This window comes from Pararge aegeria, chromosome 19 (genome assembly GCF_905163445.1).
Source record: "Pararge aegeria chromosome 19, ilParAegt1.1, whole genome shotgun sequence".
In the NCBI taxonomy this organism is placed as follows: Eukaryota; Metazoa; Arthropoda; class Insecta; order Lepidoptera; family Nymphalidae; genus Pararge; species Pararge aegeria.
Window position 1 is genome coordinate 6,987,918 of NC_053198.1, and position 24,268 is coordinate 7,012,185.

The 24,268-nt window shown below is 45.2% G+C and overlaps 1 protein-coding gene across 1 annotated transcript; it reads left to right on the forward strand.

Annotated features, from left to right (window-relative positions):
- The first annotated feature begins 10,816 nt into the window (after nt 1–10,816).
- LOC120632166 (fibroin heavy chain-like) lies at nt 10,817–23,994 on the forward strand. The gene is made up of 17 exons (XM_039901972.1): nt 10,817–10,917; nt 11,238–11,455; nt 11,771–12,313; nt 12,479–13,194; nt 13,241–13,389; nt 13,449–13,627; nt 15,521–16,120; nt 16,529–16,570; nt 16,985–17,584; nt 17,750–18,184; nt 18,350–18,898; nt 19,214–19,348; nt 19,463–19,557; nt 19,760–19,839; nt 19,899–20,227; nt 21,677–22,276; nt 22,799–23,994. Exons 1-17 carry the CDS (start codon nt 10,817–10,819, stop codon nt 23,992–23,994), a joined length of 6,567 nt encoding a protein of 2,188 aa, XP_039757906.1.
- Nucleotides 23,995–24,268: the final 274 nt, after the last annotated feature.

Consider the following 24,268-nt stretch of genomic DNA (forward strand, 5'->3'; position numbering starts at 1 on the left):
ATATAAAGGTTTTAAGTTTTTTCTTAAAAATATTGAAATTTTGTTCTATTTTAATGTAGTTAGGTACGTTTTTATACATTAATGCTCCTTCAAAGCTTATGTTTTTCTTACCGTAATTTGTTAATGATTGTTTAAGCGAAGCGTTCCTTTTAAGTTGTAAAGTTTAATTCGAATGAATGTTTCTGGTTTTTAATTTTTTTATAAAAATAATTATTTATACTCTTTATTTGCACACATAAAATACAGAAGAAAAATAAAAAAAAACACACAGACAGAAGCAGTATACAAAAGGCGGCCTTATCGCTTAGTAGCGATCTCTTCCAGGCAACCTTAGGATAAGGAAAACAAAAGAATGCCCAGGAAGGACAGCCTGAAGTGGTCCAAGAATGGAGCCCTGTAGGACACCATCGCTTTGGTATTGTATTTACAATTCTTTACGAATCCGCTATCGGGGTGTGCTTCCTATCCGTGTCTATCTATCCGTTGCAAATTGCTGTCATTGGATGTGGACACGGACAGTCACTGTTCACTAAAGTTCCCGTTAATGGAAACAGAAAAACTTTAGGCATTTTGACTGAATTGTTGGAAATTAAACGTCTACATCCAGGAGAAGTATCAGAGTTAATAGAATTAACACAAATATGTGAAGCGGTCTCCACATTACAGAACTAGATGGCGCCACAAAAATCCTGCATCGCGCTAGCAAAGTGTTCACTAAGAATGCCTATATATACAACTTCCAAAAATGAAGTATGGACCTTGATTCCCGAGCCCGATCACCCGCTCGGAGGAAGATCTTCCTATTGTTACGGTCGAGCGTATCACCATAGCTCCCAGCAAAATATTTTAGATTTAATGATACATTTGTTCTATCATCAAAGAGAGGGATTAGTTATAGGATATTCACTAAGTCCAAGGGACTTGGCTGAAATATTTATGGATTGTTTCAAAATAAGAACAGAGTTACTCATAATAATATAACGTGCGTAGAGGGTACTAATTCGAAGATCTGTTTGGTGTAGAGCAAGAAGATCGAAGTAACTATGAATTACACAATACAGATCCTCCTACTTATTGCGCAGTATAGCAAATGTAGCTTAATTTTTCTAACTGTACACAAGTTTGGCTGCCGTCATCACTTTAGCAGATCAAGCAAATAGCCCAGTTGATAATTAGTTGAAAACGATCGCCTATAAACAACGCAACAGCTCACAGGGCATGCTCGGAGCTTCTTGACGATCTATGAAATTCAGCACTAGTTACAAGTGTTAGACTAGGTGATTCTCGATTCACCCGTTGGAGATAAGTTGATAAGTCCTCGGGTTGGTAAGCGCACCTTGTGTTCCCGGTGTGCCTTTGGCGATTGTAGGGACATTTGAGTAAGTCCTAGAGGAGAGCCTGCAATGGCGGACGCTGCTAATATGATTCCTAAGTTAATTATGGACCTACCAATGCATAAGTTTAAAGAATGTGGTAAAACACATTTAGTACAGAGATGTTATTACACAGTTGATGAATTCCTTAATGAATGGTTGCTTGGAAGCATCCGGCTCCGCTTTCATCTCTCACAAGATAGAAAAATGAATTTTAAAATGTAAAATGTAAATTGTTGATATTGGAAAAGAGCAATTGCTGAGTTTCTTGCCGGCTACTTCTCGATAGAATCTGCCTTCCGAACCGGTGGTAGAGTCACTAAACACAGACAGACTTGACGTTTCAAAAGTGCTTATATTAGGCCTACTTGAAATAAATGAATTTTGAATTTTGCTAGCTGGGTGTGTGCGAAAGCGTTCCCGTGGCCCAGCCACCAGGCGACTGGTAGGAACACCGTGGGGTTTTAGTCGGTACGAGTCCTAATCACCGTGCCTCCCCGTGGCGCGGTGGTATCCATGAGGTTTTCCCCACGTGAAAAAAAAACAAAAGGTAATTCTTGTCTAACAATCCAGAAATAATGAAAACATCCCAGGCAGAAAATATTCCGACCTACACTCGCGGGCAACATCGATAAATGAAGATTTTACTCACAGAATTAAGTAAACACAGAAACCGTGTACACGACTAATATTGAAGAATAAAAAAGCACTCTACTTTAGAGGTGTTTCTCGAACAAACGGTTAGATTCAAATTCAAAATTTCTTTATTCACGTAGTCCTATCACATGCACTTATGAAGCTTTTATACATATATGTTTACATAATTGTTAGGGGATGGTGATAACTTCGCCTACTTAAATCTAAAGCTACGAGGGTTCCAAACGCGCCCTGGTCTTAGAAGAGCCCACAACAAACTAAGCCGGGTATTTTTTTTGTTATCACTATAGTAAATTAATATTGAGCTATGAAGTTAGGAATCCTTATCATTATAATAGGATTTTTCTGTAAGCTTACGTGATGAAAATGAACCTTTTCTAATTTTAATTAAAGTGTTACCTACACCATGAGGCACCGGCGCTGTGGGAACCGTAGCTTAGTGGTAAAGCGCTCAGGTCGCGATTCAAATCGCAGACAAATCCTATCGGTTCCTAAATTAATCTATGAGTTATTAAAAAAATTCAAAAATTAAAAATACATACTTCTAATTAATCTACTATATTATATACAAAACAAAGTCGTGTTAGTTACACCATTTATAACTTGGGAACGGATAGGTTTTTCATTATTTTTAATTTGTTAGATTTCTGTTAGTCCGGAATAGAGCCCTGTAGGACACCATCGCTTTGGTATTGTATTTACAATTCTTTACGAATCCGCTATCGGGGTGTGCTTCCTATCCGTGTCTATCTATCCGTTGCAAATTGCTGTCATTGGATGTGGACACGGACAGTCACTGTTCACTAAAGTTCCCGTTAATGGAAACAGAAAAACTTTAGGCATTTTGACTGAATTGTTGGAAATTAAACGTCTACATCCAGGAGAAGTATCAGAGTTAATAGAATTAACACAAATATGTGAAGCGGTCTCCACATTACAGAACTAGATGGCGCCACAAAAATCCTGCATCGCGCTAGCAAAGTGTTCACTAAGAATGCCTATATATACAACTTCCAAAAATGAAGTATGGACCTTGATTCCCGAGCCCGATCACCCGCTCGGAGGAAGATCTTCCTATTGTTACGGTCGAGCGTATCACCATAGCTCCCAGCAAAATATTTTAGATTTAATGATACATTTGTTCTATCATCAAAGAGAGGGATTAGTTATAGGATATTCACTAAGTCCAAGGGACTTGGCTGAAATATTTATGGATTGTTTCAAAATAAGAACAGAGTTACTCATAATAATATAACGTGCGTAGAGGGTACTAATTCGAAGATCTGTTTGGTGTAGAGCAAGAAGATCGAAGTAACTATGAATTACACAATACAGATCCTCCTACTTATTGCGCAGTATAGCAAATGTAGCTTAATTTTTCTAACTGTACACAAGTTTGGCTGCCGTCATCACTTTAGCAGATCAAGCAAATAGCCCAGTTGATAATTAGTTGAAAACGATCGCCTATAAACAACGCAACAGCTCACAGGGCATGCTCGGAGCTTCTTGACGATCTATGAAATTCAGCACTAGTTACAAGTGTTAGACTAGGTGATTCTCGATTCACCCGTTGGAGATAAGTTGATAAGTCCTCGGGTTGGTAAGCGCACCTTGTGTTCCCGGTGTGCCTTTGGCGATTGTAGGGACATTTGAGTAAGTCCTAGAGGAGAGCCTGCAATGGCGGACGCTGCTAATATGATTCCTAAGTTAATTATGGACCTACCAATGCATAAGTTTAAAGAATGTGGTAAAACACATTTAGTACAGAGATGTTATTACACAGTTGATGAATTCCTTAATGAATGGTTGCTTGGAAGCATCCGGCTCCGCTTTCATCTCTCACAAGATAGAAAAATGAATTTTAAAATGTAAAATGTAAATTGTTGATATTGGAAAAGAGCAATTGCTGAGTTTCTTGCCGGCTACTTCTCGATAGAATCTGCCTTCCGAACCGGTGGTAGAGTCACTAAACACAGACAGACTTGACGTTTCAAAAGTGCTTATATTAGGCCTACTTGAAATAAATGAATTTTGAATTTTGCTAGCTGGGTGTGTGCGAAAGCGTTCCCGTGGCCCAGCCACCAGGCGACTGGTAGGAACACCGTGGGGTTTTAGTCGGTACGAGTCCTAATCACCGTGCCTCCCCGTGGCGCGGTGGTATCCATGAGGTTTTCCCCACGTGAAAAAAAAACAAAAGGTAATTCTTGTCTAACAATCCAGAAATAATGAAAACATCCCAGGCAGAAAATATTCCGACCTACACTCGCGGGCAACATCGATAAATGAAGATTTTACTCACAGAATTAAGTAAACACAGAAACCGTGTACACGACTAATATTGAAGAATAAAAAAGCACTCTACTTTAGAGGTGTTTCTCGAACAAACGGTTAGATTCAAATTCAAAATTTCTTTATTCACGTAGTCCTATCACATGCACTTATGAAGCTTTTATACATATATGTTTACATAATTGTTAGGGGATGGTGATAACTTCGCCTACTTAAATCTAAAGCTACGAGGGTTCCAAACGCGCCCTGGTCTTAGAAGAGCCCACAACAAACTAAGCCGGGTATTTTTTTTGTTATCACTATAGTAAATTAATATTGAGCTATGAAGTTAGGAATCCTTATCATTATAATAGGATTTTTCTGTAAGCTTACGTGATGAAAATGAACCTTTTCTAATTTTAATTAAAGTGTTACCTACACCATGAGGCACCGGCGCTGTGGGAACCGTAGCTTAGTGGTAAAGCGCTCAGGTCGCGATTCAAATCGCAGACAAATCCTATCGGTTCCTAAATTAATCTATGAGTTATTAAAAAAATTCAAAAATTAAAAATACATACTTCTAATTAATCTACTATATTATATACAAAACAAAGTCGTGTTAGTTACACCATTTATAACTTGGGAACGGATAGGTTTTTCATTATTTTTAATTTGTTAGATTTCTGTTAGTCCGGAATAGGATAATAAGTATAGAATAATAATATTTATCCATAAAACAATTTTTTTTAGTCTTAAACGGAATAAATATATATAATTCTCTCTTAAAGACGTATACTCGCGGCGTTAATTGATTTCTGAGGTAGGTCTGGATATTTTCTCCCTGATATGCGATGAAGCTAATGTGTTAACGCATTTTATGTCCACAAAGGCGTCAGTTCCTAAAAAACATATAATATTTTCTTTGTATAAAATAATAATTAAATGACAGATCTGCGATACCCGACCTTATTCACGGCAGGTAAAACTGATCCGACTCGGGAATGGAACAGGGAATCTGCTAATTTACGGCCTCGGTGTGTAAGTATACACTGCAGCTAGACGCAACTGCAATAAGCAATTAGCAGTCGTATTTATACGCAACTAGGTTTACTTTTTGTTTGCGACTTGCATCCCATCACCATTATATTATCTACTATTTAAATATCGAACATATTTATTGGTGAATTTATGAAATACATAATAATACGCTCATCAACATTTAATTGTAGGGTATTGTTTTAACTCACAAGGTTAAAAGCTTTGTTTTAATGTAGTAGGTTTATTTTCGTAGTAGATAATGTAAATATTTAAACAAGTTCAAAACACGTCAATGTTTTCAAAAAATTTCGACTATAAAAAGGCTCGTGTACTGGGACTCCACATCAGTTTGGTACCAACTCTCAGAACAATGAGAGTAGAAGCCTTTGTGATCTTGTGCTGTGCACTGCAGGTGAGTTTCGTATCTTATCAATTTAAGGAATCGATAGACAACTTAACATAAATTTTTTAGACCTATTTTTTTATAATTGATGTGTCGCCGACAGATATCGTTAAAAGTTAGGTTGTTTAAAAGGAACAATGAATGTTCAATGTTCTTAGGATAAATGCGTTTATTTTTCATTGTTCTTGGGGTAAAGTGGTTTAAAGAAGAAGTAATAAATATCAACGATTTCACGTCAAAACAGTTTTGAGAACACCCATGCCCGTTTTCCCTCACTACGAATGGGGCAATGCCTTAGAAAGTAACTCTTAGACTAAGAACAGTTTCGGCATACATTTACATTTCATCAATCTTGTCTATGCCACAAATCCTTGCCACAAGTTGTCACATTTTGTTTGACTCTGACGTTTGTATTTGTTTTGACATTTAAAAGGCCTTCTTGCATTTTTATACACCTAGCCCAATATGCGAAAATTAAAAATTGTGCCCAGGCGCCTCGTTCGAGCATGAAGTGCTAGCATCTATATTTAAATGAAAAAAAAAAATAAGTTGATGCTCTTTTGGATAGTAGTCATTAGTTTCGTATTTTTCTCAAAAATTCTTTACTCGCAGAAAGTGTATATGTGCCTATTTAATACCCATATGCATCAGTTTCCTGATAATTCCTATATTGCCCTTTATCGGGTAACAACAACAAGTTTCATGGCAAAATACTAAGTAATTTATTATGTAACACTAAAATTATTCAAATAAGCTATATAGATATAGATATAAATATATAGATATAAATGTGATAAATTTGAATCAAACCAGACAAGAGTTCTAAGGGATAAATATATTTTTATACAATTTATTATGTTTCAGTATGTATCGTCAGATATTATCGACGAAGAGTTTCATAATATTTTCAAAAACGAAAATAAATATGAAACAAAGAATGTAAGCACAAGTGATAAGTTTGATGTGGACAAAAATACTGGACAACGTGTCGAAAAAATGACTCTATATAAAGAATATGAAGATAAAACTGATAGTTCTAATGATGCGGAAGATGGTGACATCAAAATTATAAAGTTCATCATAAAAAATGAACATGGTCACAAAAGGATATTTGAAGAAGATACTATTATTAAAAACTTGCAAAAATCAACCGAAAGCACTGAAAGTAACGCCAGTACTGGAGATTCATCAACAACTGGTTCATCTGAAAATATCAGTAGCTCAAGATTACTGGAATCTAGTTCAGCAGCCACAGCTTCAGCTGTAGCAGCTAATATAGTATCAACTGGAGTTCCCCAAAACGAACCTTCTGTTATAATTATAAATGAAAATATATCAAACCTAGATAATACTGACTATATACCGGCCTATGAATCAGACAGTTCTGCAGTAGCTACAGCATCGTCTGCAGCAAACCTAAATGCTAACGACTTTGATAACGGCCTTAGAAACGGAGGAGTAGCAGCTTCAGCAGGATCTGCAGCATCAACTAGCGCTGGTAATGGAGTTTCAGGATTCGGTCCCGGAAATCAAAGAGCAGTAGCATCAGCAAATTCTGCCGCACAATCAAGTGCTAATGACTTTGAAAACGGCCTTAGAAACGGAGGAGCAGCAGCTTCAGCAGGATCGGCAGCATCAACTGGCGCTGGTAATGGACTCACAGGATACGGTCTTGGAAATCAAGGAGCAGGACAATTAAATGCTGGCAGTGGTTTCTTAGGTCAAGCGAACGGAGGATCAGCAGCTTCAGCAGGATCTGCAGCATCAACTAGCGCTGGTTATGGAGTTTCAGAATTCGGTCCCGGAAATCAAAGAGCAGTAGCATCAGCAACATCTGTAGCACAATCGAATGCCTATGACTATGGCGTTCTACCGGAATATGAATCGGTTAGTTCTGCAGTAGCAACAGCATCATCTGCAGCACAACTAAATGCTAAGTACTTCGGAAACGGCCAAGGAAGCAATGTAGCAGCAGCTTCAGCAGGATCGGCAGCATCAACTAGCGCTGGTAATGGAGTTTCAGGATTCGGTCCCGGAAATCAAAGAGCAGTAGCATCAGCAAATTCTGCCGCACAATCAAGTGCTAATGACTTTGGAAATGGCCTTAGAAACGGAGGAGCAGCAGCTTCAGCAGGATCGGCAGCATCAACTGGCGCTGGTAATGGACTCACAGGATACGGTCTTGGAAATCAAGGAGCAGTAGCATCAGCAAATTCTGCCGCACAATCAAGTGCTAATGACTTTGGAAATGGCCTTAGAAACGGAGGAGCAGCAGTTTCAGCAGGATCGGCAGTATCAACTGGCGCTGGTAATGGACTCACAGGATACGGTCTTGGAAATCAAGGAGCAGTAGCATCAGCAAATTCTGCCGCACAATCAAGTGCTAATGACTTTGGAAAGGGCCTTAGAAACGGAGGAGCAGCAGCTTCAGCAGGATCGGCAGCATCAACTGGCGCTGGTAATGGACTCACAGGATACGGTCTTGGAAATCAAGGAGCAGTAGCATCAGCAAATTCTGCCGCACAATCAAGTGCTAATGACTTTGGAAATGGCCTTAGAAACGGAGGAGCAGCAGCTTCAGCAGGATCGGCAGTATCAACTGGCGCTGGTAATGGACTCACAGGATACGGTCTTGGAAATCAAGGAGCAGTAGCATCAGCAAATTCTGCCGCACAATCAAGTGCTAATGACTTTGGAAATGGCCTTAGAAACGGAGGAGCAGCAGCTTCAGCAGGATCGGCAGCATCAACTGGCGCTGGTAATGGACTCACAGGATACGGTCTTGGAAATCAAGGAGCAGTAGCATCAGCAAATTCTGCCGCACAATCAAGTGCTAATGACTTTGGAAATGGCCTTAGAAACGGAGGAGCAGCAGCTTCAGCAGGATCGGCAGCATCAACTGGCGCTGGTAATGGACTCACAGGATACGGTCTTGAAAATCAAGGAGCAGTAGCATCAGCAAATTCTGCCGCACAATCAAGTGCTAATGACTTTGGAAATGGCCTTAGAAACGGAGGAGCAGCAGCTTCAGCAGGATCGGCAGCATCAACTGGCGCTGGTAATGGACTCACAGGATACGGTCTTGGAAATCAAGGAGCAGTAGCATCAGCAAATTCTGCCGCACAATCAAGTGCTAATGACTTTGGAAAGGGCCTTAGAAACGGAGGAGCAGCAGCTTCAGCAGGATCGGCAGCATCAACTGGCGCTGGTAATGGACTCACAGGATACGGTCTTGGAAATCAAGGAGCAGTAGCATCAGCAAATTCTGCCGCACAATCAAGTGCTAATGACTTTGGAAATGGCCTTAGAAACGGAGGAGCAGCAGCTTCAGCAGGATCGGCAGTATCAACTGGCGCTGGTAATGGACTCACAGGATACGGTCTTGGAAATCAAGGAGCAGTAGCATCAGCAAATTCTGCCGCACAATCAAGTGCTAATGACTTTGGAAATGGCCTTAGAAACGGAGGAGCAGCAGCTTCAGCAGGATCGGCAGCATCAACTGGCGCTGGTAATGGACTCACAGGATACGGTCTTGGAAATCAAGGAGCAGTAGCATCAGCAAATTCTGCCGCTCAATCAAGTGCTAATGACTTTGGAAATGGCCTTAGAAACGGAGGAGCAGCAGCTTCAGCAGGATCGGCAGCATCAACTGGCGCTGGTAATGGACTCACAGGATACGGTCTTGAAAATCAAGGAGCAGTAGCATCAGCAAATTCTGCCGCACAATCAAGTGCTAATGACTTTGGAAATGGCCTTAGAAACGGAGGAGCAGCAGCTTCAGCAGGATCGGCAGCATCAACTGGCGCTGGTAATGGACTCACAGGATACGGTCTTGGAAATCAAGGAGCAGTAGCATCAACAAATTCTGCCGCACAATCAAGTGCTAATGACTTTGGAAATGGCCTTAGAAACGGAGGAGCAGCAGCTTCAGCAGGATCGGCAGCATCAACTGGCGCTGGTAATGGACTCACAGGATATGGTCTTGGAAATCAAGGAGCAGTAGCATCAGCAAATTCTGCCGCACAATCAAGTGCTAATGACTTTGGAAACGGCCTTAGAAACGGAGGAGCAGCAGCTTCAGCAGGATCGGCAGCATCAACTAGCGCTGGTAATGGAGTTTCAGGATTCGGTCCCGGAAATCAAAGAGCAGTAGCATCAGCAAATTCTGCCGCACAATCAAGTGCTTATGACTTTGGAAACGGCCTTAGAAACGGAGGAGCAGCAGCTTCAGCAGGATCGGCAGCATCAACTGGCGCTGGTAATGGACTCACAGGATACGGTCTTGAAACTCAAGGAGCAGGACAATTAAATGCTGGCAGTGGTTTCCTAGGTCAAGCGAACGGAGGATCAGCAGCTTCAGCAGGATCTGCAGCATCAGCTAGCGCTGGTAATGAAGTTTCAGGATTTGGTCCCGGAAATCAAAGAGCAGTAGCATCAGCAAATTCTGCCGCACAATCAAGTGCTAATGACTTTGGAAATGGCCTTAGAAACGGAGGAGCAGCAGCTTCAGCAGGTTCGGCAGCGTCAACTGGCGCTGGTAATGGACTCACAGGATACGGTCTTGGAAATCAAGGAGCAGTAGCATCAGCAAATTCTGCCGCACAATCAAGTGCTAATGACTTTGGAAATGGCCTTAGAAACGGAGGAGCAGCAGCTTCAGCAGGATCTGCAGCATCAACTAGCGCTGGTAATGGACTCACAGGATTCGGTCCCGGAAATCAAAGAGCAGTAGCATCAGCAAATTCTGCCGCACAATCAAGTGCTAATGACTTTGGAAATGGCCTTAGAAACGGAGGAGCAGCAGCTTCAGCAGGATCGGCAGCATCAACTGGCGCTGGTAATGGACTCACAGGATACGGTCTTGGAAATCAAGGAGCAGTAGCATCAGCAAATTCTGCCGCTCAATCAAGTGCTAATGACTTTGGAAATGGCCTTAGAAACGGAGGAGCAGCAGCTTCAGCAGGATCGGCAGCATCAACTGGCGCTGGTAATGGACTCACAGGATACGGTCTTGAAAATCAAGGAGCAGTAGCATCAGCGAATTCTGCCGCACAATCAAGTGCTAATGACTTTGGAAATGGCCTTAGAAACGGAGGAGCAGCAGCTTCAGCAGGATCGGCAGCATCAACTGGCGCTGGTAATGGACTCACAGGATACGGTCTTGGAAATCAAGGAGCAGTAGCATCAGCAAATTCTGCCGCACAATCAAGTGCTAATGACTTTGGAAACGGCCTTAGAAACGGAGGAGCAGCAGCTTCAGCAGGATCGGCAGCATCAACTAGCGCTGGTAATGGAGTTTCAGGATTCGGTCCCGGAAATCAAAGAGCAGTAGCATCAGCAAATTCTGCCGCACAATCAAGTGCTTATGACTTTGGAAACGGCCTAAGAAACGGAGGAGCAGCAGCTTCAGCAGGATCGGCAGCATCAACTGGCGCTGGTAATGGACTCACAGGATACGGTCTTGAAACTCAAGGAGCAGGACAATTAAATGCTGGCAGTGGTTTCCTAGGTCAAGCGAACGGAGGATCAGCAGCTTCAGCAGGATCTGCAGCATCAGCTAGCGCTGGTAATGGAGTTTCAGGATTTGGTCCCGGAAATCAAAGAGCAGTAGCATCAGCAAATTCTGCCGCACAATCAAGTGCTAATGACTTTGGAAATGGCCTTAGAAACGAAGGAGCAGCAGCTTCAGCAGGTTCGGCAGCATCAACTGGCGCTGGTAATGGACTCACAGGATACGGTCTTGGAAATCAAGGAGCAGTAGCATCAGCAAATTCTGCCGCACAATCAAGTGCTAATGACTTTGGAAATGGCCTTAGAAACGGAGGAGCAGCAGCTTCAGCAGGATCTGCAGCATCAACTAGCGCTGGTAATGGACTCACAGGATTCGGTCCCGGAAATCAAAGAGCAGTAGCATCAGCAAATTCTGCCGCACAATCAAGTGCTAATGACTTTGGAAATGGCCTTAGAAACGGAGGAGCAGCAGCTTCAGCAGGATCGGCAGCATCAACTGGCGCTGGTAATGGACTCACAGGATACGGTCTTGAAACTCAAGGAGCAGGACAATTAAATGCTGGCAGTGGTTTCCTAGGTCAAGCGAACGGAGGATCAGCAGCTTCAGCAGGATCGGCAGCATCAACTGGCGCTGGTAATGGACTCACAGGATACGGTCTTGGAAATCAAGGAGCAGTAGCATCAGCAAATTCTGCCGCACAATCAAGTGCTTATGACTTTGGAAACGCCCTTAGAAACGGAGGAGCAGCAGCTTCAGCAGGATCGGCAGCATCAACTGGCGCTGGTAATGGACTCACAGGATACGGTCTTGGATCTCAAGGAGCAGGACAATTTAATGCTGGCAGTGGTTTCTTAGGTCAAGCGAACGGAGGATCAGCAGCTTCAGCAGGATCTGCAGCATCAACTAGCGCTGGGAATGGAGTTTCAGGATTCGGCCCCGGAAATCAAAGAGCAGTAGCATCAGCAAATTCTGCGGCACAATCAAGTGCTATTGACTTTGGAAACGGCCTTAGAAACGAAGGAGCAGCAGCTTCAGCAGCATCGGCAACATCAACTGGCGCTGGTAATGGCCTCACAGGATACGGTCTTGGAAATCAAGGAGCAGTAGCATCAGCAAATTCAGCCGCACAATCAAGTGCTAATGACTTTGGAAATGGCCTTAGAAACGGAGGAGCAGCAGCTTCAGCAGGATCGGCAGCATCAACTGGCGCTGGTAATGGACTCACAGGATTCGGTCCCGGAAATCAAAGAGCAGTAGCATCAGCAAATTCTGCCGCACAATCAAGTGCTAATGACTTTGGAAACGGCGTAAGAAACGGAGGAGCAGCAGCTTCAGCAGGATCTGCAGCATCAACTAGCGCTGGTAATGGAGTTTCAGGATTCGGTCCCGGTAATCAAAGAGCAGTAGCATCAGCAAATTCTGCCGCCCAATCAAGTGCTTATGACTTTGGAAACGGCCTTAGAAACGGAGGAGCAGCAGCTTCAGCAGGATCGGCAGCATCAACTGGCGCTGGTAATGGAATTTCAGGATTCGGTCTCGGAAATCAAAGAGCAGTAGCATCAGCAAATTCTGCCGCACAATCAAGTGCTAATGGCTTTAGAAACGGCCTTAGAAACGGAGGAGCAGCAGCTTCAGCAGGATCGGCAGCATCAACTGGCGCTGGTAATGGACTCACAGGATTCGGTCTCGGAAATCAAAGAACAGTAGCATCAGCAAATTCTGCCGCACAATCAAGTGCTAATGGCTTTAGAAACGGCCTTAGAAACGGAGGAGCAGCAGCTTCAGCAGGATCGGCAGCATCAACTGGCGCTGGTAATGGAGTGTTTAGAAATGGTCCTGTGGATCAAGGAGCAGGGGCTAGAGCATCATCTGAAGCACACTCAAATGCTTATAACTACAGACGCGGAGAATTCTTTGGGCCTTATGGCATTCAAAAAATCTATGTAGATACCGACTACCTACCAGCATATGAATCAATAAATTCCGCAGTATCTACCTCCTCCTCTGAAGCACAATCAAGTGCTTATGACTTTGGAAATGGCCTTAGAAACGGAGGAGCAGCAGCTTCAGCAGGATCGGCAGCATCAACTGGCGCTGGTAATGGACTCACAGGATACGGTCTTGGAAATCAAGGAGCAGTAGCATCAGCAAATTCTGCCGCACAATCAAGTGCTAATGACTTTGGAAACGGCCTTAGAAACGGAGGAGCAGCAGCTGCAGCAGGATCAGCAGCATCAACTGGCGCTGGTAATGGACTCACAGGATACGGTCTTGGATCTCAAGGAGCAGGACAATTTAATGCTGGCAGTGGTTTCTTAGGTCAAGCGAACGGAGGATCAGCAGCTTCAGCAGGATCTGCAGCATCAACTAGCGCTGGTAATGGAGTTTCAGGATTCGGCCCCGGAAATCAAAGAGCAGTAGCATCAGCAAATTCTGCGGCACAATCAAGTGCTAATGACTTTGGAAACGGCCTTCGAAACGAAGGAGCAGCAGCTTCAGCAGCATCGGCAACATCAACTGGCGCTGGTAATGGCCTCACAGGATACGGTCTTGGAAATCAAGGAGCAGTAGCATCAGCAAATTCAGCCGCACAATCAAGTGCTAATGACTTTGGAAACGGCCTTAGAAACGGAGGAGCAGCAGCTTCAGCAGGATCGGCAGCATCAACTGGCGCTGGTAATGGACTCACAGGATTCGGTCCCGGAAATCAAAGAGCAGTAGCATCAGCAAATTCTGCCGCACAATCAAGTGCTAATGACTTTGGAAACGGCCTAAGAAACCGAGGAGCAGCAGTTTCAGCAGGATCTGCAGCATCAACTAGCGCTGGTAATGGAGTTTCAGGATTCGGTCCTGGTAATCAAAGAGCAGTAGCATCAGCAAATTCTGCTGCCCAATCAAGTGCTTATGACTTTGGAATCGGCCTAAGAAACGGAGGAGCAGCAGCTTCAGCAGGATCTGCAGCATCAACTAGCGCTGGTAATGGAGTTTCAGGATTCGGTCCCGGAAATCAAAGAGCAGTAGCATCAGCAAATTCTGCCGCCCAATCAAGTGCTTATGACTTTGGAAACGGCCTTAGAAACGGAGGAGCAGCAGCTTCAGCAGGATCGGCAGCATCAACTGGCGCTGGTAATGGACTCACAGGATTCGGTCCCGGAAATCAAAGAGCAGTAGCATCAGCAAATTCTGCCGCACAATCAAGTGCTTATGACTTTGGAAACGGCCTAAGAAACGGAGGAGCAGCAGCTTCAGCAGGATCTGCAGCATCAACTAGCGCTGGTAATGGAGTTTCAGGATTCGGTCCCGGAAATCAAAGAGCAGTAGCATCAGCAAATTCTGCTGCCCAATCAAGTGCTTATGACTTTGGAAACGGCCTTAGAAACGGAGGAGCAGCAGCTTCAGCAGGATCGGCAGCATCAACTGGCGCTGGAAATGGAGTTTCAGGTTTCGGTCCCGGAAATCAAAGAGCAGTAGCATCAGCAAATTCTGCCGCACAATCAAGTGCTAATGACTTTGGAAACGGCCTTAGAAACGAAGGAGCAGCAGCTTCAGCAGCATCGGGAACATCAACTGGCGCTGGTAATGGCCTCACAGGATACGGTCTTGGAAATCAAGGAGCAGTAGCATCAGCAAATTCAGCCGCACAATCAAGTGCTAATGACTTTGGAAACGGCCTTAGAAACGGAGGAGCAGCAGCTTCAGCAGGATCGGCAGCATTAACTGGCGCTGGTAATGGACTCACAGGATACGGTCTTGGATCTCAAGGAGCAGGACAATTTAATGCTGGCAGTGGTTTCTTAGGTCAAGCGAACGGAGGATACGCAGCTTCAGCAGGATCTGCAGCATCAACTAGCGCTGGTAATGGAGTTTCAGGATTCGGTCCCGGAAATCAAAGAGCAGTAGCATCAGCAAATTCTGCCGCCCAATCAAGTGCTTATGACTTTGGAAACGGCCTTAGAAACGGAGGAGCAGCAGCTTCAGCAGGATCGGCAGCATCAACTGGCGCTGGTAATGGAGTTTCAGGATTCGGTCCCGGAAATCAAAGAGCAGTAGCATCAGCAAATTCTGCCGCACAATCAAGTGCTTATGACTTTGGAAACGGCCTTAGAAACGGAGGAGCAGCAGCTTCAGCAGGATCGGCAGCATCAACTGGCGCTGGTAATGGAGTTTCAGGATTCGGTCCCGGAAATCAAAGAGCAGGAGCATCAGCAAATTCTGCCGCACAATCAAGTGCTAATGACTTTGGAAACGGCCTTAGAAACGGAGGAGCAGCAGCTTCAGCAGGATCGGCAGCATCAACTGGCGCTGGTAATGGACTCACAGGATACGGTCTTGGAAATCAAGGAGCAGGACAATTGAATGCTGGCAGTGGTTTCTTAGGTCAAGCGAACGGAGGATCAGCAGCTTCAGCAGGATCTGCAGCATCAACTAGCGCTGGTAATGGAGTTTCAGGATTCGGTCCCGGAAATCAAAGAGCAGTAGCATCAGCAAATTCTGCCGCACAATCAAGTGCTAATGACTTTAGAAACGGCCTGAGAAACGGAGGAGCAGCAGCTTCAGCAGGATCGGCAGCATCAACTAGCGCTGGTAATGGAGTGTTTGGAAATGGTCCTGTGGATCAAGGAGCAGGGGCTAGAGCATCATCTGAAGCACACTCAAATGCTTATAACTACAGACGCGGAGAATTCTTTGGGCCTTATGGCATTCAAAAAATCTATGTAGATACCGACTACCTACCAGCATATGAATCAATAAATTCCGCAGTATCTACCTCTTCCTCTGAAGCACAATCAAGTGCTAATGACTTTGGAAATGGCCTTAGAAACGGAGGAGCAGCAGCTTCAGCAGGATCGGCAGCATCAACTGGCGCTGGTAATGGACTCACAGGATACGGTCTTGGAAATCAAGGAGCAGTAGCATCAGCAAATTCTGCCGCACAATCAAGTGCTAATGACTTTGGAAACGGCCTTAGAAACGGAGGAGCAGCAGCTTCAGCAGGATCGGCAGCATCAACTGGCGCTAGTAATGGACTCACAGGATTCGGTCCCGGAAATCAAAGAGCAGTAGCATCAGCAAATTCTGCCGCCCAATCAAGTGCTTATGACTTTGGAAACGGCCTTAAAAACGGAGGAGCAGCAGCTTCAGCAGGATCGGCAGCATCAACTGGCGCTGGTAATGGAGTTTCAGGATTCGGTCCCGGAAATCAAAGAGCAGTAGCATCAGCAAATTCTGCCGCACAATCAAGTGCTAATGACTTTGGAAACGGCCTTAGAAACGGAGGAGCAGCAGCTTCAGCAGGATCTGCAGCATCAACTAGCGCTGGTAATGGAGTTTCAGGATTCGGTCCCGGAAATCAAAGAGCAGTAGCATCAGCAAATTCTGCCGCCCAATCAAGTGCTTATGACTTTGGAAACGGCCTTAGAAACGGAGGAGCAGCAGCTTCAGCAGGATCGGCAGCATCAACTGGCGCTGGTAATGGAGTTTCAGGATTCGGTCCCGGAAATCAAAGAGCAGTAGCATCAGCAAATTCTGCCGCACAATCAAGTGCTAATGACTTTGGAAACGGCCTTAGAAACGGAGGAGCAGCAGCTTCAGCAGGATCTGCAGCATCAACTAGCGCTGGTAATGGAGTTTCAGGATTCGGTCCCGGAAATCAAAGAGCAGTAGCATCAGCAAATTCTGCCGCCCAATCAAGTGCTTATGACTTTGGAAACGGCCTTAGAAACGGAGGAGCAGCAGCTTCAGCAGGATCGGCAGCATCAACTGGCGCTGGTAATGGACTCACAGGATACGGTCTTGGATCTCAAGGAGCAGGACAATTTAATGCTGGCAGTGGTTTCTTAGGTCAAGCGAACGGAGGATCAGCAGCTTCAGCAGGATCTACAGCATCAACTAGCGCTGGTAATGGAGTTTCAGGATTCGGTCCTGGAAATCAAAGAGCAGTAGCATCAGCAAATTCTGCCGCACAATCAAGTGCTAATGACTTTAGAAACGGCCTTAGAAACGGAGGAGCAGCAGCTTCAGCAGGATCGGCAGCATCAACCGGCGCTGGTAATGGAGTGTTTGGAAATGGTCCTTTGGATCAAGGAGCAGGGGCTAGAGCATCATCTGAAGCACACTCAAATGCTTATAACTACAGACGCGGAGAATTCTTTGGGCCTTATGGCATTCAAAAAATCTATGTAGATACCGACTACCTACCAGCATATGAATCAATAAATTCCGCAGTATCTACCTCCTCCTCTGAAGCACAATCAAGTGCTAATGACTTTGGAAATGGCCTTAGAAACGGAGGAGCAGCAGCTTCAGCAGGATCGGCAGCATTAACTGGCGCTGGTAATGGACTCACAGGATACGGTCTTGGAAATCAAGGAGCAGTAGCATCAGCAAATTCTGCCGCACAATCAAGTGCTAATGACTTTGGAAACGGCCTTAGAAACGGAGGAGCAGCAGCTTCAGCAGGATCTGCAGCATCAACTAGCGCTGGTAATGGAGTTTCAGGATTCGGTCCCGGAAATCAAAGAGCAGTAGCATCAGCAAATTCTGCCGCCCAATCAAATGCTTATGACTTTGGAAACGGCCTTAGAAACGGAGGAGCAGCAGCTTCAGCAGGATCTGCAGCATCACCTAGCGCTGGTAATGGAGTTTCAGGATTCGGTCCCGGAAATCAAAGAGCAGTAGCAACTGCAAATTCTGCCGCCCAATCAAGTGCTTATGACTTTGGAAACGGCCTTAGAAACGGAGGAGCAGTAGCTTCAGCAGGATCTGCAGCATCAACTAGCGCTGGTAATGGAGTTTCAGGATTCGGTCCCGGAAATCAAAGAGCAGTAGCATCAGCAAATTCTGCCGCACAATCAAGTGCTTATGACTTTGGAAATGGCCTTAGAAACGGAGGAGCAGCAGCTTCAGCAGGATCGGCAGCATCAACTGGCGCTGGTAATGGACTCACAGGATACGGTCTTGGAAATCAAGGAGCAGTAGCATCAGCAAATTCTGCCGCACAATCAAGTACTAATGACTTTGGAAACGGCCTTAGAAACGGAGGAGCAGCAGCTTCAGCAGGATCGGCAGCATCAACTGGCGCTGGTAATGGACTCACAGGATACGGTCTTGGAAATCAAGGAGCAGGACAATTGAATGCTGGCAGTGGTTTCTTAGGTCAAGCGAACGGAGTATCAGCAGCTTCAGCAGGATCTGCAGCATCAACTAGCGCTGGTAATGGAGTTTCAGGATTCGGTCCCGGAAATCAAAGAGCAGTAGCATCAGCAAATTCTGCCGCACAATCAAGTGCTAATTACTTTAGAAACGGCCTGAGAAACGGAGGAGCAGCAGCTTCAGCAGGATCGGCAGCATCAACTAGCGCTGGTAATGGAGTGTTTGGAAATGGTCCTGTGGATCAAGGAGCAGGGGCTAGAGCATCATCTGAAGCACACTCAAATGCTTATAACTACAGACGCGGAGAATTCTTTGGGCCTTATGGCATTCAAAAAATCTATGTAGATACCGACTACCTACCAGCATATGAATCAATAAATTCCGCAGTATCTACCTCCTCCTCTGAAGCACAATCAAGTGCTAATGACTTTGGAAATGGCCTTAGAAACGGAGGAGCAGCAGCTTCAGCAGGATCGGCAGCATCAACTGGCGCTGGTAATGGACTCACAGGATACGGTCTTGGAAATCAAGGAGCAGTAGCATCAGCAAATTCTGCCGCACAATCAAGTGCTAATGACTTTGGAAACGGCCTTAGAAACGGAGGAGCAGCAGCTTCAGCAGGATCGGCAGCATCAACTGGCGCTAGTAATAGACTCACAGGATTCGGTCCCGGAAATCAAAGAGCAGTAGCATCAGCAAATTCTGCCGCACAATCAAGTGCTAATGACTTTGGAAACGGCCTTAGAAACGGAGGAGCAGCAGCTTCAGCAGGATCTGCAGCATCAACTCGCGCTGGTAATGGAGTTTCAGAATTCGGTCCCGGAAATCAAAGAGCAGTAGCATCAGCAAATTCTGCCGCCCAATCAAGTGCTTATGACTTTGGAAACGGCCTTAGAAACGGAGGAGCAGCAGCTTCAGCAGGATCTGCAGCATCAACTAGCGCTGGTAATGGAGTTTCAGGATTCGGTCCCGGAAATCAAAGAGCAGTAGCATCAGCAAATTCTGCCGCACAATCAAGTGCTTATGACTTTGGAAATGGCCTTAGAAACGGAGGAGCAGCAGCTTCAGCAGGATCGGCAGCATCAACTGGCGCTGGTAATGGACTCACAGGATACGGTCTTGGAAATCAAGGAGCAGTAGCATCAGCAAATTCTGCCGCACAATCAAGTGCTAATGACTTTGGAAACGGCCGTAGAAACGGAGGAGCAGCAGCTTCAGCAGGATCGGCAGCATCAACTGGCGCTGGTAATGGACTCACAGGATTCGGTCCCGGAAATCAAAGAGCAGTAGCATCAGCAAATTCTGCCGCACAATCAAGTGCTAATGACTTTGGAAACGGCCTTAGAAACGGAGGAGCAGCAGCTTCAGCAGGATCGGCAGCATCAACTGGCGCTGGTAATGGACTCACAGGATACGGTCTTGGAAATCAAGGAGCAGTAGCATCAGCTAATTCTGCCGCACAATCAAGTACTAATGACTTTGGAAACGGCCTTAGAAACGGAGGAGCAGCAGCTTCAGCAGGATCGGCAGCATCAACTGGCGCTGGTAATGGACTTACAGGATACGGTCTTGGAAATCAAGGAGCAGGACAATTGAATGCTGGCAGTGGTTTCTTAGGTCAAGCGAACGGAGGATCAGCAGCTTCAGCAGGATCTGCAGCATCAACTAGCGCTGGTAATGGAGTTTCAGGATTCGGTCCCGGAAATCAAAGAGCAGTAGCATCAGCAAATTCTGCCGCACAATCAAGTGCTAATGACTTTAGAAACGGCCTGAGAAACGGAGGAGCAGCAGCTTCAGCAGGATCGGCAGCATCAACTAGCGCTGGTAATGGAGTGTTTGGAAATGGTCCTGTGGATCAAGGAGCAGGGGCTAGAGCATCATCTGAAGCACACTCAAATGCTTATAACTACAGACGCGGAGAATTCTTTGGGCCTTATGGCATTCAAAAAATCTATGTAGATACCGACTACCTACCAGCATATGAATCAATAAATTCCGCAGTATCTACCTCCTCCTCTGAAGCACAATCAAGTGCTAATGACTTTGGAAATGGCCTTAGAAACGGAGGAGCAGCAGCTTCAGCAGGATCGGCAGCATCAACTGGCGCTGGTAATGGACTCACAGGATACGGTCTTGGAAATCAAGGAGCAGTAGCATCAGCAAATTCTGCCGCACAATCAAGTGCTAATGACTTTGGAAACGGCCTTAGAAACGGAGGAGCAGCAGCTTCAGCAGGATCGGCAGCATCAACTGGCGCTAGTAATGGACTCACAGGATTCGGTCCCGGAAATCAAAGAGCAGTAGCATCAGCAAATTCTGCCGCACAATCAAGTGCTAATGACTTTGGAAACGGCCTTAGAAACGGAGGAGCAGCAGCTTCAGCAGGATCGGCAGCATCAACTGGCGCTAGTAATGGACTCACAGGATTCGGTCCCGGAAATCAAAATGCAGTAGCATCAGCAAATTCTGCCGCACAATCAAGTGCTAATGACTTTGGAAACGGCGTTAGAAACGGAGGAGCAGCAGCTTCAGCAGGATCGGCAGCATCAACTGGCGCTGGTAATGGAGTTTCAGGATTCGGTCCCGGAAATCAAAGAGCAGTAGCATCAGCAAATTCTGCCGCACAATCAAGTGCTAATGACTTTGGAAACGGCCTTAGAAACGGAGGAGCAGCAGCTTCAGCAGGATCGGCAGCATCAACTGGCGCTGGTAATGGAGTTTCAGGATTCGGTCCCGGAAATCAAAGAGCAGTAGCATCAGCAAATTCTGCCGCACAATCAAGTGCTTATGACTTTGGAAATGGCCTTAGAAACGGAGGAGCAGCAGCTTCAGCAGGATCTGCAGCATCAACTAGCGCTGGTAATGGAGTTTCAGGATTCGGTCCCGGAAATCAAAGAGCAGTAGCATCAGCAAATTCTGCCGCACAATCAAGTGCTTATGACTTTGGAAATGGCCTTAGAAACGGAGGAGCAGCAGCTTCAGCAGGATCGGCAGCATCAACTGGCGCTGGTAATGGACTCACAGGATTCGGTCCCGGAAATCAAAGAGCAGTAGCATCAGCAAATTCTGCCGCACAATCAAGTGCTAATGACTTTGGAAACGGCCTTAGAAACGGAGGAGCAGCAGCTTCAGCAGGATCGGCAGCATCAACTGGCGCTGGTAATGGACTCACAGGATACGGTCTTGGAAATCAAGGAGCAGTAGCATCAGCTAATTCTGCCGCACAATCAAGTACTAATGACTTTGGAAACGGCCTTAGAAACGGAGGAGCAGCAGCTTCAGCAGGATCGGCAGCATCAACTGGCGCTGGTAATGGACTTACAGGATACGGTCTTGGAAATCAAGGAGCAGGACAATTGAATGCTGGCAGTGGTTTCTTAGGTCAAGCGAACGGAGGATCAGCAGCTTCAGCAGGATCTGCAGCATCAACTAGCGCTGGTAATGGAGTTTCAGGATTCGGTCCCGGAAATCAAAGAGCAGTAGCATCAGCAAATTCTGCCGCACAATCAAGTGCTAATGACTTTAGAAACGGCCTGAGAAACGGAGGAGCAGCAGCTTCAGCAGGATCGGCAGCATCAACTAGCGCTGGTAATGGAGTGTTTGGAAATGGTCCTGTGGATCAAGGAGCAGGGGCTAGAGCATCATCTGAAGCACACTCAAATGCTTATAACTACAGACGCGGAGAATTCTTTGGGCCTTATGGCATTCAAAAAATCTATGTAGATACCGACTACCTACCAGCATATGAATCAATAAATTCCGCAGTATCTACCTCCTCCTCTGAAGCACAATCAAGTGCTAATGACTTTGGAAATGGCCTTAGAAACGGAGGAGCAGCAGCTTCAGCAGGATCGGCAGCATCAACTGGCGCTGGTAATGGACTCACAGGATACGGTCTTGGAAATCAAGGAGCAGTAGCATCAGCAAATTCTGCCGCACAATCAAGTGCTAATGACTTTGGAAACGGCCTTAGAAACGGAGGAGCAGCAGCTTCAGCAGGATCGGCAGCATCAACTGGCGCTAGTAATGGACTCACAGGATTCGGTCCCGGAAATCAAAGAGCAGTAGCATCAGCAAATTCTGCCGCACAATCAAGTGCTAATGACTTTGGAAACGGCCTTAGAAACGGAGGAGCAGCAGCTTCAGCAGGATCGGCAGCATCAACTGGCGCTAGTAATGGACTCACAGGATTCGGTCCCGGAAATCAAAATGCAGTAGCATCAGCAAATTCTGCCGCACAATCAAGTGCTAATGACTTTGGAAACGGCCTTAGAAACGGAGGAGCAGCAGCTTCAGCAGGATCGGCAGCATCAACTGGCGCTGGTAATGGACTCACAGGATACGGTCTTGGAAATCAAGGAGCAGGACAATTAAATGCTGGCAGTGGTTTCTTAGGTCAAGCGAACGGAGGATCAGCAGCTTCAGCAGGATCTGCAGCATCAACTATCGCTGGTAATGGAGTTTCAGGATTCGGTCCCGGAAATCAAAGAGCAGTTGCGTCAGCAAATTCTGCCGCACAATCAAGTGCTAATGACTTTGGAAACGGCCTTAAAAACGGAGGAGCAGCAGCTTCAGCAGGATCGGCAGCATCAACTGTCACTGGTAATGGACTCACAGGATACGGTCTTGGAAATCAAGGAGCAGGACCATCAAATGCTGGCAGTGGTTTCTTAGGTCAAGCGAACGGAGGATCAGCAGCTTCAGCAGGATCTGCAGCATCAACTAGTGCTGGTAATGGAGTTTCAGGATTCGGTCCCGGAAATCAAAGAGCAGTAGCATCAGCAACATCTGTAGCACAATCAAATGATTACGACCACGGAGTTCTACCGGCATATGAATCATTAAGTTCTTCAAAAACTTCTTCAGCAACATCTGCTTCAAATGCCTACAATTACAGACATTTCTATGGACCTCAGCGAAAACAACACATTGTGTTTGAAACTAATTTCATGCCAGGATACTCAGCACTATCGGACACTGGTTACGAGCGTTCAGAATACGGTTCATCAATACCTGCAGCATCCGGAACCACCACTTACGCTGATAATGGAGTACCAGGATTCAATCGCGGAAATCAAGGAGCAGAAGCTTCATCGACATCCTTAGCAGTTATAAACGGAGATAGCACACGTCAAGAATACAGTGACGGAAACATTGGATCAGAAACTTCAACATCTGCAGTGTCGACAGCAGCTTCTTACGGACCAGTTAACAAAGGATCGGCCGACTCTGATCTCGAATACTATGGTTTAAATAATAATTTACAACAGAATGTGATATTATCAACAAGTGAAACAAGAACAGCAGCAGTTACTCCTGATGCAGTTACCTTAAATTATAATACACCTTCAACAAGTCTTAACGGTTATGGTCCTCAAGTTATAACACCTTATGGATATCAAAGACCTCAATCTTTTATTACTGTTACAAAGGAAGGTGATTCAGGATCAGCAGCTTCTTTGAGTAGTTCAGCACCTGTCTTTATTGCTTCAGATCAAGGAAGGAAGCGAGTTCGGCAGACTTGTCGACTTAGACGCAGTCAATACGCTGTAAGAATAGGCAGAAAAGGTCAACCGTGTATGACTTGTTAAAAATTTAACAATGTTGTATTTTTTTAGTAAATTTTTAATGGATACATCTTTATATTATTTCGCAAATAAACATTTGAGCTTTTAATATTTGTTTTATTTACAACTACGCCAAATGTCTTTTGACGTTATAGTAACAAACTCATGACACTCTTGTAAATGCAAATGAAGTTTACAGTGCTTTTGCCTTTTAGCCTAATAGTAGTGTGACTTAGACCACCTCAGTGCCTAAAGTTGATATTAGTACGCCACAAGGAAAATACTTAAATACTAAAGT